Source organism: Pongo pygmaeus, chromosome 18 (genome assembly GCF_028885625.2).
Source record: "Pongo pygmaeus isolate AG05252 chromosome 18, NHGRI_mPonPyg2-v2.0_pri, whole genome shotgun sequence".
Classification (NCBI taxonomy): domain Eukaryota; kingdom Metazoa; phylum Chordata; class Mammalia; order Primates; family Hominidae; genus Pongo; species Pongo pygmaeus.
Genome location: NC_072391.2, coordinates 2,621,492 through 2,637,355, shown reverse-complemented (window position 1 = coordinate 2,637,355; position 15,864 = coordinate 2,621,492). Strand labels below are relative to the sequence as shown.

Genomic DNA, 15,864 nt, shown 5'->3' with positions numbered 1-15,864 from the left:
GCCAGGAGGGGGTGGGGGGCGCAGCAGGCGAAAGCCCGGGCCCAGCCGGGGGCGGGGCTGCTCGGGTCGGGAAGGAGGGAGGGGAGGGGAGGGGGCCTCATCGCAGAGCTGGAATCAGAAGCAGATTCAGACGCGGACTGGGCCAGCGGGGAAGGGGGCTGGGAGGCCCGGGAGCCAGGGGAGGGGCCGGGGAGCCAGGAATGCGCTGGCGGGAGGGGTCTGGAGGGGGACAGCTCAACCTTCGCCGCCCGTGGGGGACCACCCAGCAGGGTCCTGGGCCCACAGCCAGGCCTTTACTGCTCCTGGGGCTGTGCCACGTGCTGGACGGGGGTCTGGGTCACCTCCTCCCTGAAGCCCATCAGGCAGGCAAGGCCCCGGGTCTCACAGCAGAGGCCCTGGATGCTCCCCGGGTAGGGAAGCCAAGTAACCACCAGTTGAAGGGTCATCCCCAAAGCAGCATCTACTCGAGTAGAAGGAACCCAGGATTCGGTCAGGTCTAATTTTGAATCCAAACTGCCCCATTTCTGGCTGCATGGCTTGGGCTCCTGTTTCCTCATCTGCCAGACGCCTGTTACTCAGCACGGGCTCTGAAGCTGTTGGATTTGATGAGCCTGAAGTGGTATCAGGCCCAGGTTGAGAGCTGCACAAATTGGAGTGTCTCCTGCCCGTGTTGAGGAAGGGGGGCACCCCCGTGGGCCTGAGCTGGGCTAAGACATGAGGCCAGCATCCCCCGCACCAGGCCAGATTCTGATCCCAAAGCTCCCTGGGTCTGCAAGTTTCTAGCTGCACCTCTGCCATGAGCCCAGCTGGCAGGGAGGACATGGAAGCTGGAGGGTGGTATGGGGTGGCTTCTTGGGGTTCGGGGGCTTGGTTAGCTGTTGAGGACCCCTCTGCAGGGGCAGGGAGTAGGGTTTAATCATGGGAAGGGGCTGGTCGCAACCCAGAGCCCACTGCCCTACGTCACAGCACGTTTGGGCAGGGAAACTGAGGCAGAAGCCCAGCTGGGTGGCCTGGGGACTAGCTGGGGATGGGGTAGCTGTGCCTGGGAGTGACACCACCAAAGAGGGTCCAGGAACAGCTCTGGTCAGAGAAACCTCCTCCCCTCCTACTTTCAGGTCCTTGACAGAGGAGGCCAAGCATCCCAGGGAGGGGCAGGGAACAAGTTCCGTGCAGGGCCAGCATCAAGGCCTGAATGCCCCGTTTCAGATGGGAGGCCAGGCCTGCAGCTGGTGGAGGAGGCCACGTGGGTACTACCCTGGACACGGCCAGAGATGAGCAAGGACCAAGACGAAGAGGATGGAGAGGCAGAAGCATCGCGCTGTTTGGGAGAGGAGGCGCAGGAGGACACGGAAGCCTCCTAGGGGAAACTGAAGGACCAGAGGAGGGAGCAGGAGGGCCTGACCATGGAGGGGAGGAACGGGAAGACAGGGTGATGGGGCACCTGGCTTGGCTCCTGGAGCAACTGACACTGGCTGGTGGGCACCTTCTCCTGGCCATACATCTGCATGTAACAGTCACAGAGGCACAGGGATGGGGCCACTGGAGGACTGAGCAGAGAGGGCTAAGGGGCTCTCTCTGCCACAGGGCCCCTGCCCCTCAGCTTCCTGATAAAGAAAATGGGAATTGTGTCCTTTACAAGGTGAGGGACCTGAACCTGACAGGGCTCACGCTCTGCTCTGTGGGTCAAGCTTAGAACCTGAAACGTCCCAACCACCCTCTTCAAGGTCCTTCTGGCTCCCAACCCCCAACCCCCGACACTCCACCCTAAGGGTGAGAGGAACCGTGGGGGGACTATGGGGGCTGAGATCATCATTCTGGGACAGTGGAGAGAAAAGCCCAGGCCTGACAGAGGGAACCTGCTGGCCAGAGACAAGCCTCTGGGGAAACCCAGGCTGTCTCTGGACGTCAGGGCCACTGCCAGACTGGCTGCCAGCCAGGCTGCAGGAGGGACAGTGGCCAGCAGCCTCTTCCACCCTCATCAGAAGGGCTGGCTTTGTCTCCAGCTCAGCTTCCCTGTGAGCCAGGACTAGGGTCTGCAGAATGTCTGGTGGCTTCTGGGGTGGGGGAAAGTAGGTGCCTGGGGCTCAGCCCTGCTGCAATTGTTCATCTGGGTCAGCAGCAGCGGCGGGAGGCCCTGTGGGCCCAGAGGGCCATTGTACCACCAGCTCCCCAGGGAGGAGGCCGCTGGTCACAGGGCCTCTCCCCAGGAACAGACCTCTGCAAATGCTACTCTGCCCCCACCCCCAGCCCTCGCAGATGGTGTTTGGGAGTTAGGAAGGGCCTCCCCACAGCGCCCAAGCGGGACTTATTGCTCTCCAGGGACCCAGCCACCTGTCCCAGCCCTTGGCTGGGGCCTCTCCCACCTCCCACCTCTCCACTGGCCCTGCCCCCTCCTGGCACCTTCTGCAACAAAGAAGCTCCGCCTCCCCTCCCCCCACCTGCAACTCAGGCCGCAGTGCTTCGCCTTCCCCTCCCCATCCCACCCTTCACCCCTAGAGTGGCAGCTCCAGCTTTGGGGCACAGGCTGGGGAGAGGGCATAGATGGGCTGGACAGTCCTAGGCGGCAGGGAGCTGAGAGTCTTTCCTCTAAGATGCCCATGGATCCAATAATTCCCTGCCCAGCCCAGAACCTGCTGTCTCCCCCCAAGACGCCTGCAAGCCACGACTTGTTCACCTATTGCACATTTATTGAGCGCCTATTATGCCTCGGGGGGTTTCCAACCCAGCTCCGAAGGCAGACAGCCCACGAGCAGACACAGCGCCGGCTCCCAGCCGCGGGTGGTGTGGCCGAGCCCGCATCGCGCTGCCCTGCACCCAGCACCCTCGCGCCGGGTCGATCCCCCAGCCTCGCAGACTGCTGCCCAGCCAGGCCGCTCTGCGGTCGCGCCAGCTCTGCGCGCCAAGTCAAAAGCTGAAATGCGACGTTGGACGGAGGAGGGAGGAGAGGGAAAGCAGAGAGGGAGGGAGGGAAACGGCCGGTGGCCTTCTCTGCCCAAAGGGTTCCAGAAGAAACGATTTGGGGATGGGGTGTGGCGGGCGGCCTCTGCGACCGCGCTTGGCACTGCGCCCGCCCGGCCGGGGCGAGGTTGGCGGGAGGGGCGGCCGGCTCCCGGTGACCTCCATGGGAGGGGGCCTCGCCCGCGGCTCAGGGCGCCCCCGGCTCCCTGCGCCCGGCCCTTCGCCTCCGCCGAACGCGCCAGCACAGGAAGGCGGCGGACAGGAGCCCCAGGCCCGCACTGAGCGCGGCTAGCGACGAGCCCTGGGCCAGGTCCAGGCGGGGTCCCCGCAGCGAGAAGGTGATGGCCGTGGCAGCTGCACCAGCCAGCACGGCCACGGTACCGAACGGCAGAATGCAGCGCGGCCACGCGCCCCCCGCGCCGCCGGTGGCCAAGAGCAGGGCGCGCAGAGCCCCGGGGGGCTCCGGGTGCGCCAGACCCGGCCCGGGGGGCGAGGCGGGCGCCGCGGGGGGAGACTCGAGCGCGCTCATGCCGCCAACGCGGTGGCCGCGCTCGGTGGGTGGTGTGGACGCCCGCGCAGTCCCAGTGGCGTTCCGAGCTCGCCACGTCAGAGCCTATTGGCTCCAGAGGCGGTGACGCCAGCCGGGAGCCCGGGGAGTCAGCCGCTGCCTCTGGGTTTTGGCGGGGAATCGGAGTGGGCGGGCGTTAATCGGAGGAGGCGGCCTGTCTTTCCCGCCCTGGACTCCTGTGTCGGGGCCTCCTCAGGACCCCCACAGAGCTATCTAGGCCGCCTCCCTGCTCCAGGACACCAGTGTCCTCTGGGTTGGCCCCGGGATTGGTGGATCATTGAGTCAGTGCACGTCTGGCTCCCATCAGGGCCTGGCCGGTGTAGGGGGGGATAGCACCCCTGTCCTCCTGAGACAAACATCCAGTAGGCATGGGGGATGAGCCATGAGCAAGTCAGCCAGTGAAATAAGGTCAGGCAGAGACCACCTGCTCTGGAAAGCCACACGGGTACAGTCACAGCGTGGTTGGGGGTTTCAAATGAGTCAGTGGCTCCTGCAGATAGAGGCACCTGGGCATAAGCCTGGAGGCAGCAATGGGGTGGCTGGGAGGGGCGAGGCTGGCTGATCTGCACAAGAGGTGCGACCCTGGGGCTGCTGCCAGGCTGCGGGGGCAGGGGGTGGAGCTGCTCTGTCCCTGGAGGCGCCCCCTCAATGCAATGAGGACCATGGTTTTTGGTTTCCTGTCTTGGTCTCTGTCATCTGGTCCCCAGCAGCCCTCAACTCGGGACTCTGGGTCCGAGTGTGTTTCTGGCCTGCTAGACTGTCAGGCCCTTTACAAGCAGGACCTACCTGCCACGCTTCATCTGGCTCTCAGAAGACCCAGCTTTCTCCAGGTGTCACCCACCTCCTGTCCTGCTGCCCTGTCCAGGGGGGGCACCTTGGGGAAGAGGCTGGTAATCTTCCCTGTCGTAGGTCCCTGCCCAGAGCTGTGCTTGGTGGAGCGCCGACGCTGTCCGCACATAGCACCCGGCCCCAGCTCCCAAAATGTTTGGGATGCCTCTGGGCCCTCCGTGCAGATTCGTTTAAAGAACACTACGAGCACTGGCCTGTGGCCAGCAGTTTTTTTTTTTGAGATGGAGTCTCACTCTGTCACCCAGGCTGGGCGATTTCGGCTCACTGCAACCTCCGCCTCCTGGGCTCAAGCGATTCTCCTGCCTCAGCCTCCCAAGTAACTGCGATTACAGACGCGTACTACCACGCCTGGCTAATTTTTTGTAGTTTTAGTAGAGACGAGGTTTCACCATGTTGGTCAGGCTGGTCTTGATCTGACCTCGTGATCCGCCTGCCTTGGCCTTCCAAAGTGCTAGGATTACAGTCATGAGCCACCGTGCCTGCCTTTTTTTTTTTTTTGACAGTCTCGCTCTGTCGCCCAGGCTGGAGTACAGTGGCACCATCTTGGCTCACTGCAACCTCTGCTTCCCGGGTTCAAGTTTCTCCTGCCTCAGCCTCCTGAGTAGCTGGGACTGCAGGCACCCGCCACCACGCCGGCTAACTTTTTGTTTTCTTTGAGACGGAGTCTCACTCTGTTGCCCAGGCTGGAGTGCAGTAGCACCATCTTGGCTCACTGCAACCTCTGCCTCCCGGGTTCAAGCGATTCTCCTGCCTCAGCCTCCCAGGTAGCTGGGACCACAAGGTGCATGCCACCACACCGGGCTAATTTTTTGTATTTTTAGTAGAGACGGGGTTTCACCGTGTTAACCAGGATGGTCTCAATCTCCTGACCTCATGATCCGTCCTCCTTGGCCTCCCAAAGTGCCAGGATTACAGGCATAAGCCACCGCGCCTGGCCTTTAGTTTTTATATTTTGAATGGAGACAGGGTTTCAACATGTTGGCCAGGCTGGTCATGAACTCCTGACCTCAGGTGATCCGCCTGCCTCATCCTCCCAAAGTGCTGGGATTACAGGTGTGAGCCACCACACCCAGCCTGTGGCCAGCACTTTAGATGCAACATCAAGTAATCTCTATGCCAGCCCCTGAGGTCATCACCACCGTCATCCAGCATGACAGTGGGGACAAACCTGGACAACTGGGGCTGAGTCCTTGAGAATCTTGCCCAGTCCCAGGGCAAGAAACAAGTCATGTTGCAAACCCACCTCTGTGGCTGCAGAGGGCCCAACCCTGACCCCTGCTCTTTCCTGCCTTCCTGGGGAAGGGGGGGAGGTGAGAGTGGAGTGGCTAAAGGGTGAAGAGGTAAAAGGCCCTTCCTGGTGGAGGCTCAGTGTGAACCGGTGACCCCACACCTACCCCAGCACCAGCGCCAGGAGGGGGAGCTGGGCGTGGGCACCAGGAGACAGTGGGAAGCAGAGCTGTGTGGCGGTGGCAGAGGCAGTGGCCGGCCCATTCTCCAATATGGTCTTGTGGTTTTCGTGTCGTCCGATGAATGTGTACAGCCTACAGCCTACAGAGGGCAGGGCTTTTGGCAGTGCTGGGCCTGCCTTGAGTGGCCTTGTCGATATACAGAAGGGATATCCCAGAGTCTCGCTCTGTTGCCCAGGCTGGAGCACAGTGGTGCAATCACGGCTCACTGCAGGCTCAAAGTCCTAGGCTCAAGCAATCCTCCCGCCTTAGCCTCCCAAGTAGCTGGGATTACAGGCAGACACCCCATGACCGGCTCATTTTTAAATTTTGTGTAGAGATGGGGTCTCACTGTTGTTCAAACTGGTCTCAAACTCCTGGCCTCAAGCAATTCTCCCACTTCAGCCTCCCCAAGTGCTGGGATTACAGGCATGAGCTACCACACCCGGCCCACTTACAATCTTGATAAATACACTTGATATGTTCTTTTTCAGCATGACATGTATCAACCAGTGATATAACTTGATAAACAAAATCATAAAGAAACAACAAGAGCCCACCAAGTCCCACCTTGGCATGATTTAAATACATATGCTTTCAACTGGGCGCAGTGCCTCACGCCTATAATCCCAGCACGTTGGGAGGGTAAGGTGGGAGGATCACCTGAGGTCGAAACTTTGAGACCAGCCTGGCCAACATAGTGAAACCCCGTCTTTACTAAAAATTAAAAAAAATAAATAAATAACCAGGCGCGATGGCCGGAGCCTGTAGTCCCAGCTACTTGGGGGGCTGAGGCAGGAGAATCGCCTGAACCCAGGAAGTGGAGGTTGCAGTGAGCCGAGATCACGCCACTACACTCTAGCCTAGGCGACAGAGTGAGACTGTCTCAAAAAAATAAATAAATACAAATGCTTTCTAAAGTGGCTTTAATATCACACAAGCAGCTCTTTGGTTTACAGTGAGAGAAAACAGAGGGAGCCAGGAAAGGCTCCCCGCTGGCCTCTGGAGTCCAGGAGCCTTGGGAAGGCTGAAAGCCAGCCCTGACCAGCAGGCTTAGTTGTCCTGAGAAGAGCCAGTGAGGCCACCTGGTCCAGTTCACCAGGTTTCCCAGGAAAGCACAGGCATCTCTGGGTCCCCGAGCACAGTGCCAGGGAAGACACCCCCAATCCCCATCTGAACAGGGCTGAGGGCAGCATGGGAAAAGCTCACACCGCAGGTTCGTCCCGCAGGATGGTGAGGACACGTGCTCCCCCCTCGCAGAGCAGGCTGTGCGCAGCCCGGCACAGGGCCAGCCAAGGCGGCCCCTGCGGCTGTGCAGTGCTTACCAGGGGGAGGAGTTCAGCCATCAGGACCTGGGGGCAGGGCAGGGCCAAGGTCTCAGGGGCACCTAGGCAGGGGGCAATCCTGGGACAGGCTTCGAGGCCCCCATGCTTCAGCCCTCCCTCCTGAGGCTCCAGGCTCCGTCCTGCTATCCCAGCCCAGCCTGACCTGTGCACTTCCCAACCCACACACACAGACCCCAGGCTTGCCCCCATCCTCCTGGGTCCTGGGGGGTGGAGCAGTCAAGCCCCTACCCACGGGTCCTCAAGGCTGCGGACCTCTGTTGCACCCCCACCTCCTCTTCCAGAAGCACCTTTTCCAAGTGAATCTGCTGGTCCAGCATAGCCACTCGCAGCTGGAGGGCCGCCAGGGTCTGCAGCTCCTGGGTGCTGGAGTAGACAAGCAGCTGGGGGCTCCATGCAGGCTCCGTTCCACCCCCACAGGACGGCGAGGCTCTGGGGGGTCCCTCCACAGGACACGGTCTTGGTGGCTGTACCACCACCGCTGTGTGCACAGGACAATGTGGCCTTTGGGGTAGCAGCCGAACCCGGGGCCCCGCTCTTCCTGTGTGCCTGGCTCTCCCGCATCTGCACCACCCGCCCTGCCTTTAGGGGAAAGGTGGGCTTTCAGGACAGCCCCATGCAAGATGGTGCGTCTCGGGCCTGGACTTGCTGGCAGGGAGTCCTCTGTGGGGCGGCCCTCTGCCTGCCCAATTTCTTTACTGTGTTTATGCACGACTTTTGTGAGATTGGTTTTCCTTTTGACAAATGATGTATCTTCACTCTTAAAACTACAAGCAATTAGAAAATACAAAGGAGGAAACAAGTTCTATAAATAACCACCTCGCGCAATACCAGGCCAGTCACCTCCCAGGAGCTGATTCTCACGAACTACTTTCTCTTTTTTTTTTTTTTTGGAGATGGAGTCTCGCTCTGTCACCCAGGTTGGAGTGCCTTCTGGGTTCAAGCAATTCTCGTGCCTCAGCCTCCCAAGTAGCTGGGATTACAGGTGTGCACCATCATACCCAGCTAATTTTTGTATTTTTAAGAGAGATGGGCTTTCGCCATGTTGGCCAGGCTGGTCTTGAACTTCTGACCTCAAATGATCTGCCTGCCTTGGCCTCCCAAAGTGCTGGGATTACAGGCGTGAGCCACTGTGCCCGGCCTCACACGCTACATTTTCGAGATGGAGTCTCACTCTGTCGCCCAGGCTGGAGTACAGTGGCGCGATCTTGGCTCACTGCAAACTCCTCCTCCTGGGTTCATGCCATTCTCCTGCCTCAGCCTCCCAAGTATTTGTTTGTATTTTTAGTAGAGACGGAGTTTCACCGTGTTAGCCAGGATGGTCTCGATCTCCTGACCTTCTGATCCACCTGCCTCAGCCTCCCAAAGTGCTGGGATTACAGGCGTGAGCCACCGCGCCCGGCCCTCAAACGCTAGTTTTTCAACAACTGGGTGAATAAGCAACTGCTCAGAGCAATGAGGTTCTGTGTGCAGGGAGCAGTGAGGTGGGGGAGCTGCCCTGAGGAGAAGAAGGCTGACTCCTCCCACAGGACAACTGGTGAGGACCCAGCACACTGGGGAGTGGCATGGGAGGGGTGGAGGGGCCTACCAACTTGCATCTGGTCCCTGGGCTGCTCACTCTTCCCTGAGGTGCAGACAAGGCTGGCTAAAGCGCCCTGTCCCTGGCCCAGACCTCAGTGCAGGTGGCAGGGTGGGGGCGGGGTCTCACCTGCACGCAGTTCCTGCAGCCTGTGCAGACACTGGCCCACCATGGCCTGAAGCCCCTCCAGCGTGAGCAGGCAGCGGTACTCCTGCATCCAGTCCATGGGGGCTGCAGAAGAGTCAGGGAGAGCAGGTGGGGTCCGTGGCAGTCTGGAAACCCTCCTTGCACTAGCCCTCCACGCTCCTCCTGATACAGACCCAGGACCCACTGACCTGCCGAGAGCTCCTCCCTCATGCGCAGTCTCAGCAGCGAGCAGGCCTTCCGCAGGCGCCCCGCCTCCGCCTCCACCTCCGCAGCACTGAGCCTGGGCTGGGGTACGCCTGACTGGGTACGGGTCAGGAAAACTTCCCTGCAGCCAAGCCCCTCTGCTCCCACCAAGGACGGGGCCTGGGGAGTGGCCCTGGCTATCCCACGCCAGCCCCTCCTGGGGCTGCTCCGCAAACCTGCCAGGTTCAGAGCCAGAGGCCCCCGGGGCTCCCACAAACCCAGCAAGGATACAGCTGTCTGCATGTTCTGGAGGAACTGGGTTTTGGCAGCAGTGGCATCCATGGAATCACTGGTCTGTGTGGAACCGAGCTGGGCCCACAGGCTGGGGTGCACACATGGGGTGCCCCAGGAACCACAGAGGAACATGGTTATTCCAGCCGGTGAGATGGGCCTTGGGAGGTAGGCAAGGGCCAGGGTGGGGACCCCAGGCTGGGCGTCTGGCTGTGCTGAATGCCAGCAGGGGCCTCCAGAGGCCGCAGGGAACCAAGAGGACACTGACCAGGACAAGGGGACAGAGCTGACCGGCTGGCAGACTTTTAACATCGACAGTGACCCCACTCAGCAAAGAGGGCAAAGAGACCCACTGCAAAGTATCTCGAACCTGTCCCCAAGCTGGTGATGCCTCCCGGTTCTCCCCTACCCCTGTCCAGCCAAAGACCTCAGCCTCACCTCGAGTTCTGGGAAGCTGCTTTCCTGAATGCCGCAGGCAGCCGCAGCAGGTGCCTGTCGGAGAAGCCCGTGTTCAGAGAGCATCGCCTTGCTCTGGGGTCTACAAGTCCCACTTCCTGCTCAGAGCCCAATCAGGGATGAGGCTTCTTGCCCCTCTCCCACACCCAACCCCACCAAGGATGAGCCCCCTTGGACAGGGCTTCCTTCCAGAGTGGCCACGGGAGAAGCATGGTCCAATGCTGCCCCGGTAGAGAGAAGAGGGGGCCCTGTGATCAGAGCCCACGCCCTCCAGAGCCCATCTGGAGCCTCTGGCCTAGGCAAATAAGGGGACAGCCACAGAGAGGAGGGGAGGACAGGCTCCAGTAGTTCCCTGACCTGATGGTGCCAACCTGGACACCACCACACAGCCGCTTCATTCTGCCAGCTTCCGAGCGTGAGCCTCAGGGGTGCGCCCCAGGGCTCAATGCCCTGCCTTCCCTGTCACTCCAAATCCCAGGCTCCTTGCTAGCCAGGGTCTGAGGAGGCAGAGGCAGAAGTTCTTCCAGTGAGGATCCTGGAAACCTACCCCTTCTCCTTGAGTGTGAAGGCTTCTGGGGCCTGAGGAGCAGCCGATGGGGCCATTTGCTGGTCCCTGAGGCCCGCCCCAGGCCTGGGGGCTCGGGCTCCCATCCCGACACGGGTCCTATCCCCCACTGACAGCAGCCGGCGCTCAGCGTGGCCCTTGGCAGGCACCGCGGTTTGGCGGAGGCCCTTGGTGGGTCTCGTGTCTGAAGCATGGCCACCAGCTTGGCCAGCTTGGCCTCGGGACTGGGGTGGGGCGGAGGCTGTCGTGCCAGGAGAGGTGACAATGGACCTCGATTTCAGGCTGGGGGCCTTGTCTCTTTCTCCAGCCTTAGTGATACCTCTTCGAACCCGTACAGCCTTCTCCAGTGCCTGGGTCAGAAACTCCAACTCTTTTAAGTCTTGTGGACTGGGTGTGCACGCTGTGAAAGCCAAGAATTATGCAGGGATCTCTCCCCACTGTCCCCCAGGAGGGTCCCTCACAACTGCATGCCAGAAGGCAGGCCAGAGCAGCACCTGGAGAAGGTGGGTTGTGGAGGTTTACCTGGAAGGGGGTCTTCTTCATTAGTTTCTGGCCCTGGAGGTGGCTTCAAAGCCCAGGTCCCAGTTGGTTCCCTGCAAAGACATGGGCAGCCGTCGCACGGCCAGGAGGCAGGGCCCAGCCCAAACAGACCCGAGGGGGCCGCCGGGCCCCGCGGCAGGCCCCCAGCTCAGAGCTTGCAGGGTAAGGAGGGTGGCACTAACAACCTACAGCTCCGAAGTGGGCGGCTGCACCCGGTCTCCCAGCCCTGGGAGCTCGGGGCAGGACTCTGAGGGCCCGAGGGAGGTCTGGCCAGTGGGTCCCGGGGTCCGCGTACCAGGCCTGCAGCAGCCGACGGCAAACGCGCAGGCTCTGCTCCAATCGCAATTGTCGCTGTGCGCAGGCGTCCAGGGCGCCCTGCAGCTCGGCCACCAGCCTGGGGGACGCACCGGCGACTCAGCACCTCGGCCAGCGTTGGGCCTCGGGCCCCGCGCCTGACTACCGGCCAGCCCAGATCCTCCCGCGCCCCCCTGCCGCGCGGGCCTCACCGGCGCGAGCAGTCCGCCGGCAGCATGAAGGCGGCGGCGTCTCCTTGCAATTTGCCGCCTCTGAAGAGCCACGCCCCTTCCGGGAGGGAAGGCCGCCCCTTCCCGGCCGGGCTGTCCAATCCTGAACCAGGGCTCAGGGGCCGCCCCAGAAGCTTTCTCTCCCTCCTTGCGGGCAAGCCTCAAGCCCCGCCCACTCCTGCCCCCTAGGTCTGATGGGGGGACTCCGGCTCGGAGCTGGGCCCCGAGGCCGCCAGGGAGGGGACTGCGGGCGACGCCGGGATTTTGCTTTGGGTAACTGGGTAGATGGGGGCGCCATTATCGCGCTTCTCTTGTAGGGCGCCGGTGAAGGTTATACGAGAAACTCCATCTGTCCTTATTGAAAGTGCTCTAACGCAGGAACCAGCCGTCTTGCTGACGCCTGGGCCACCGGGCACAGGGACAGGACGGGGTTGCTGGAGGTGAGGATGCCGCGTGTCAGGAGCGGGGATGAGGGAGGAGAAGGTGTTCACTTTTGGACATGTGACGTGATAGCACTGGGCAGAGGGGAGGAAGCTCTGACCTTGGAGCAGTGGGCCCGGCGAGGTGGCCCTTGCTGGGGCAGGGGACGGGTGGGGACGGGTAAGGACAAGTCACGGGGCCCACGCAATGACCAGGGAGGTGGAGGAGTAGGACAGTGTCATAGAGGCAACAGGAGGCTGTCACGGAAGGGAGTGGGTCACAGGCCAAGTGCTGCTGAGGCCTCGGAGGTGTACACAGCACCGGGGGGGGGCGGGGGTGAACAGGGCCTTCAGTGATGCAGGGGACACCTGGGGGAGGAAGTGAGGAGGGCAGCAGGGCCCCATGTAGTTGGTGTTAACAAGAATAAACAATTAGGGGCTAAGAAATCCCAGGCGGTAGCCGGAGGAAAAACAGACCTGGGGGTGCTGTTTAAAGATGGGACAGGTGAATCCATTCCAGTCGTTAATGGGAAGGTGCCATCGCACAGGGGAAGGAGGGAACAAAGGGAGTTGTCAGGGAGGTTGGGACCCAGGCAGCTCTGGCCCAGCGCTCCGGGTGGACCCCTCCATCAGCGGTGGGGGAGGGTGACGGTGGCCCTGCCTCCCTGGAGATTCTCTGTGAAGGAGGAGGTGGGGAAATGCTCAGTCAGCAGGTGGGAGATGAAGGAGCCCACCCACCACAGGCAGGCGGTGCCAGGTCCCCCCTGGAGTGGTTTCCTCCTTCAAGTGCAAGCTGGGAGAAAGCAGAGAACTGACTCCGTGCAGAGTTGGGATTAAGAGCCCCTAGACAAAGGGCCGAGGCAGTGAAGGATGTTCATCACTCATCTACCACTATCCTCCTCACATTTAATCCTCACAACACCCCTGTGAGGTAGGTATCATTGCCCCCTCTTACAGATGAGGAAACTGAGGCTCACACATGCCCAGGGGCACACAGTCGACAGGATGGGTCTACAGTTCCGACGCTTGGGTTCTCACCCCGACCACGCCCCAACCAGGGTGGCCAGAATTCCCTTATAGTAGCAAAAAGACAGCTGCCGCGGACATGAACACACACAGCACCAGCACACAGAAAAGCAGCAGCTCAGTGAGCATCTCCCAGCCCCAGGTTTCTGGTTCAAGAGCATTTGGGGGCCAGGCACCGTGGCTCATGCCTGTAATCCCAGCACTTTGGGAGGCCGAAGTGGGCGGATCACCTGAGGTCAGGAGTTCGAAACCAGCCTGGCCAACATGGAAAATCCTGTCTCTACCGAAAATACAAAAATTAGCCGGGCGTGGTTGGGTGCTTGTAATCCCAGCTACCTGGGAGGCTGAGGCAGGAGAATCCGGGAAGCGGAGGTTGCAGTGAGTTGAGAGTTGAGATCATGCCACTGCACTCCAGCCGGGTGACAAGAGCAAAACTCCGTCTCCAAAAACAAAACAAAACAAAACAAAAAAGCATCTGGGGGACACTTCTGGCCAAGTGGTTGTTTCTTACATTTGCAGAGGAAACAGAAGTGGATGGCAGCAGGGTGTGCTGCGGTCAGCCCATCCCCAGGGAGAGGCCACGGTCACATGGCCCCAGGCAGGCTCCCCAGGCGTGGGCTGCTGGCTCCCAGACTCCCTTTCCATGCAGGAGCGGAGTCTCCGTGACCAGCAGGAAAGCCCAGGGGTCTGCCTCCCTCCCACGGGTCCCCACAGCAGAGCTGCAGTTGGGATCAGCCAGGACACGGCCCCCGACTGCTCTGCTCTTCTGCCTCTTGGTCACCTCAGATGTTACAGAGGACTTCAAGTTTTTCTGGCTAGCCTATCTGGGAAAATTCTTTTTGCATAAAGTGTGTCAGGATGGCATTGAGGGACTGGAGTAAGATTTTTGTTTTGCAGGTGAACCTAAATAATGGTGGGAATCTCTTGTTTTTTTAATACCTTCTGTTTTAAGTTTTTCTTTTGTTTTCATCTTGGAAGGAAATTTAGAAATAAGACAGGAAAAGAATGGCCCAGAAATTCAGCACAAAGAGAGGTGTTCACATTGACACCATCTGTGCCTCTGGGACAGAGCTCTAAAATGAGGAGTGGGCCTGTGGCTAAGGCAGTCCACGCAGTGTGCAGGGACGCAGTCCCCCCTTACCATGGGAGCCCCACCCAGAGGGAAGTGGGTGCCCCATGCAGGCCGAGGTGGATGACGGGACAGTGGTGTGCTCAGAGCTGTCAGCTCCCCACTGGAGCCCCAAACCAGCAGATGTGGGCAGGGGCTTGAGTGGTGTCTGACTACCCAGGTCACACGTGCCTTGAGTGTGAAAGCTGTCAGCTCCCGGCACGGGGCTCTGGGGGGGCTGGGAAGGCCAGGACACACATGGGCTGAAGCTTCCAGAGACAGTGAGACACGGAAGGGACAGAGAGGTGCCCTCCACGCAGTGTGGCCAACTGCTTCGAGGCTAAACTTTCCAAAGAGAGGGATGTGAGCTCTTCACCCTCATTTCAACATTCTGATGGCTTGCACGGGACTCCCGCGGAGAGAGAAACTTGGTGGCCGCAAGTCACCCTCTCTGCTCTCTGTGTGAAGGCCTCCATGGTCTATGCAGCATTCCTGTGCTGCGCTCCCACCCTTCGCCTCCAGCCCCCTCAGTACACATCCACTGCGGCAAATGCGCTGACACACTTACAGCCTCACAAGGCCCAGGTTCATGTCCTCCTCCTCACTGTGTACGCATAGGTTTATCCGCTTCACCTGTTGCCGGGGAACACTGCTCTCTGGGGGACGACACTGTAAACATGACTTCCTGGCCTGATGGTGGCAGGGCTTTGTGTGCGAGTCACTGTCCAGGGACAGTACTGAGGTAGGTCGGGGCAGGGCCCCCAAGCCACCATCCACGGAGCTTGTGGGACTCGCGGTGCTGACGGAGGAGTACCCTGAGGTCGTGACGTCCTTCCCTGGCTCCCGGCTGGTGCAGAGCAGGGGTTTGGGTCCAGGGGTTGCAGGGATCTGGGTGTCCAGTGCCAGTGCCTGTGGGTCCTGGGGTCCCCTATCCTCTGGGCAAGCCTCCTCATCACTGGATTCCTGGCAGCAATGCTGTTCTGGGTTCAGGTAGACCACGGTGACGTCGAGGATGCCGCTGGGGGCTGTCACTGCAGGAAGGTTGGTGGGGAGGGAGGTCATGTCACACCCAAGCATCAGGGGAGACCCCCTGCCAGGTCAGGACCCTGAAGTCCAGGTCAAGAATCTTCTACCTTGCTATAGTCCCCTGTGTTACCCTCCTGTGGTGAGAAGCGTGGGTGACATGCCTCTTCCAAGTTGGACAGCTGCCCGCCATGACTCCAACAACGGTGGAGATGACAAGTTGGCCATCTAGCTCAAGCCAAGTGGACGCAGAAGCAAGCAACCGGGAAATTGACAGGACTCACACTAACTGGGCTTCTGGCAAGGACCCCTGCAGTCTGCCTGGGGTTTGCACAGGGCAGTGATCCCAGCAGGGCAGTGAGGAGTGCCACATAACACGTGGGCACATCTCAAACAACATTCTAGAAAGAATGCCCAGGCTAGAGTGCAGTGGCACGATCACGGCTCACTGCAGCTCCCACCTCCTGCGCTCAAGAGATCCTCCCGCCTCAGCTTCCTGAGTAGCTGGGACCACAGGCGCACGCCACAACGCCCAGCTAATTTTTAAGTTTTTGTCTTGCTGTGTCACCCAGGCTGGTCTTGAACTTCTAGCCTGAAGTGATCTTCCTGCCTCAGCCTCTCAAATTGCTGGGATTACAGGCATGAGATTACAGGCCTAGAAGGATCTCCATGAACTCCAGACAGGGTCTCTGCCTCCCTCATCCTAGTGAGGTCCTCCCAACACAGAACGAGCAGGAGCTGGACAGGTGTGGCCTAAGTCCTCTCATCCCTGCGTGGTGGGAGAAGCTGTGGTCTTTTGGGAGCTCTCCCCTCCTCTCTCCCCATGTCTGGACACACTCC

The 15,864-nt window shown here is 60.4% G+C and overlaps 2 protein-coding genes across 9 annotated transcripts in view; both read right to left on the bottom strand.

The window, feature by feature from the left end:
• Positions 1-6,729: 6,729 nt before the first annotated feature.
• Positions 6,730-12,357, bottom strand: TEDC2 (tubulin epsilon and delta complex 2). Of its 8 annotated transcripts, none has more exons than XM_054454829.2 (10): positions 11,431-12,199; positions 11,220-11,318; positions 10,907-10,977; positions 10,367-10,784; positions 9,802-9,855; positions 9,364-9,523; positions 9,078-9,189; positions 8,872-8,973; positions 7,454-7,644; positions 6,730-7,172 (listed from the first exon to the last, which is right to left on the bottom strand). In XM_054454829.2, the coding sequence occupies exons 1-10, from the start codon at positions 11,454-11,456 to the stop codon at positions 7,026-7,028; spliced, it is 1,380 nt and encodes a 459-aa protein (XP_054310804.2). In that variant the 5' UTR covers positions 11,457-12,199; the 3' UTR covers positions 6,730-7,025. The 8 variants fall into 8 exon arrangements, with proteins under 8 accessions (XP_054310804.2, XP_054310805.2, XP_063510979.1 ...); XM_054454830.2 differs by having other exon boundaries at positions 9,364-9,454; positions 11,431-12,174; XM_063654909.1 differs by having other exon boundaries at positions 9,364-9,454; positions 11,110-11,318; positions 11,431-11,547.
• A 396-nt stretch (positions 12,358-12,753) lies between these two features.
• The window catches only part of CCNF (cyclin F), a 31,562-nt gene continuing 28,451 nt past the window's right edge, over positions 12,754-15,864 (bottom strand). Inside the window, exon 17 of the mRNA XM_054454827.2 lies at positions 12,754-15,032. Coding sequence (XP_054310802.1) covers positions 14,566-15,032 — 467 coding nt within the window. The 3' untranslated portion in view covers positions 12,754-14,565. The remainder of the gene's footprint in view (positions 15,033-15,864) is intronic.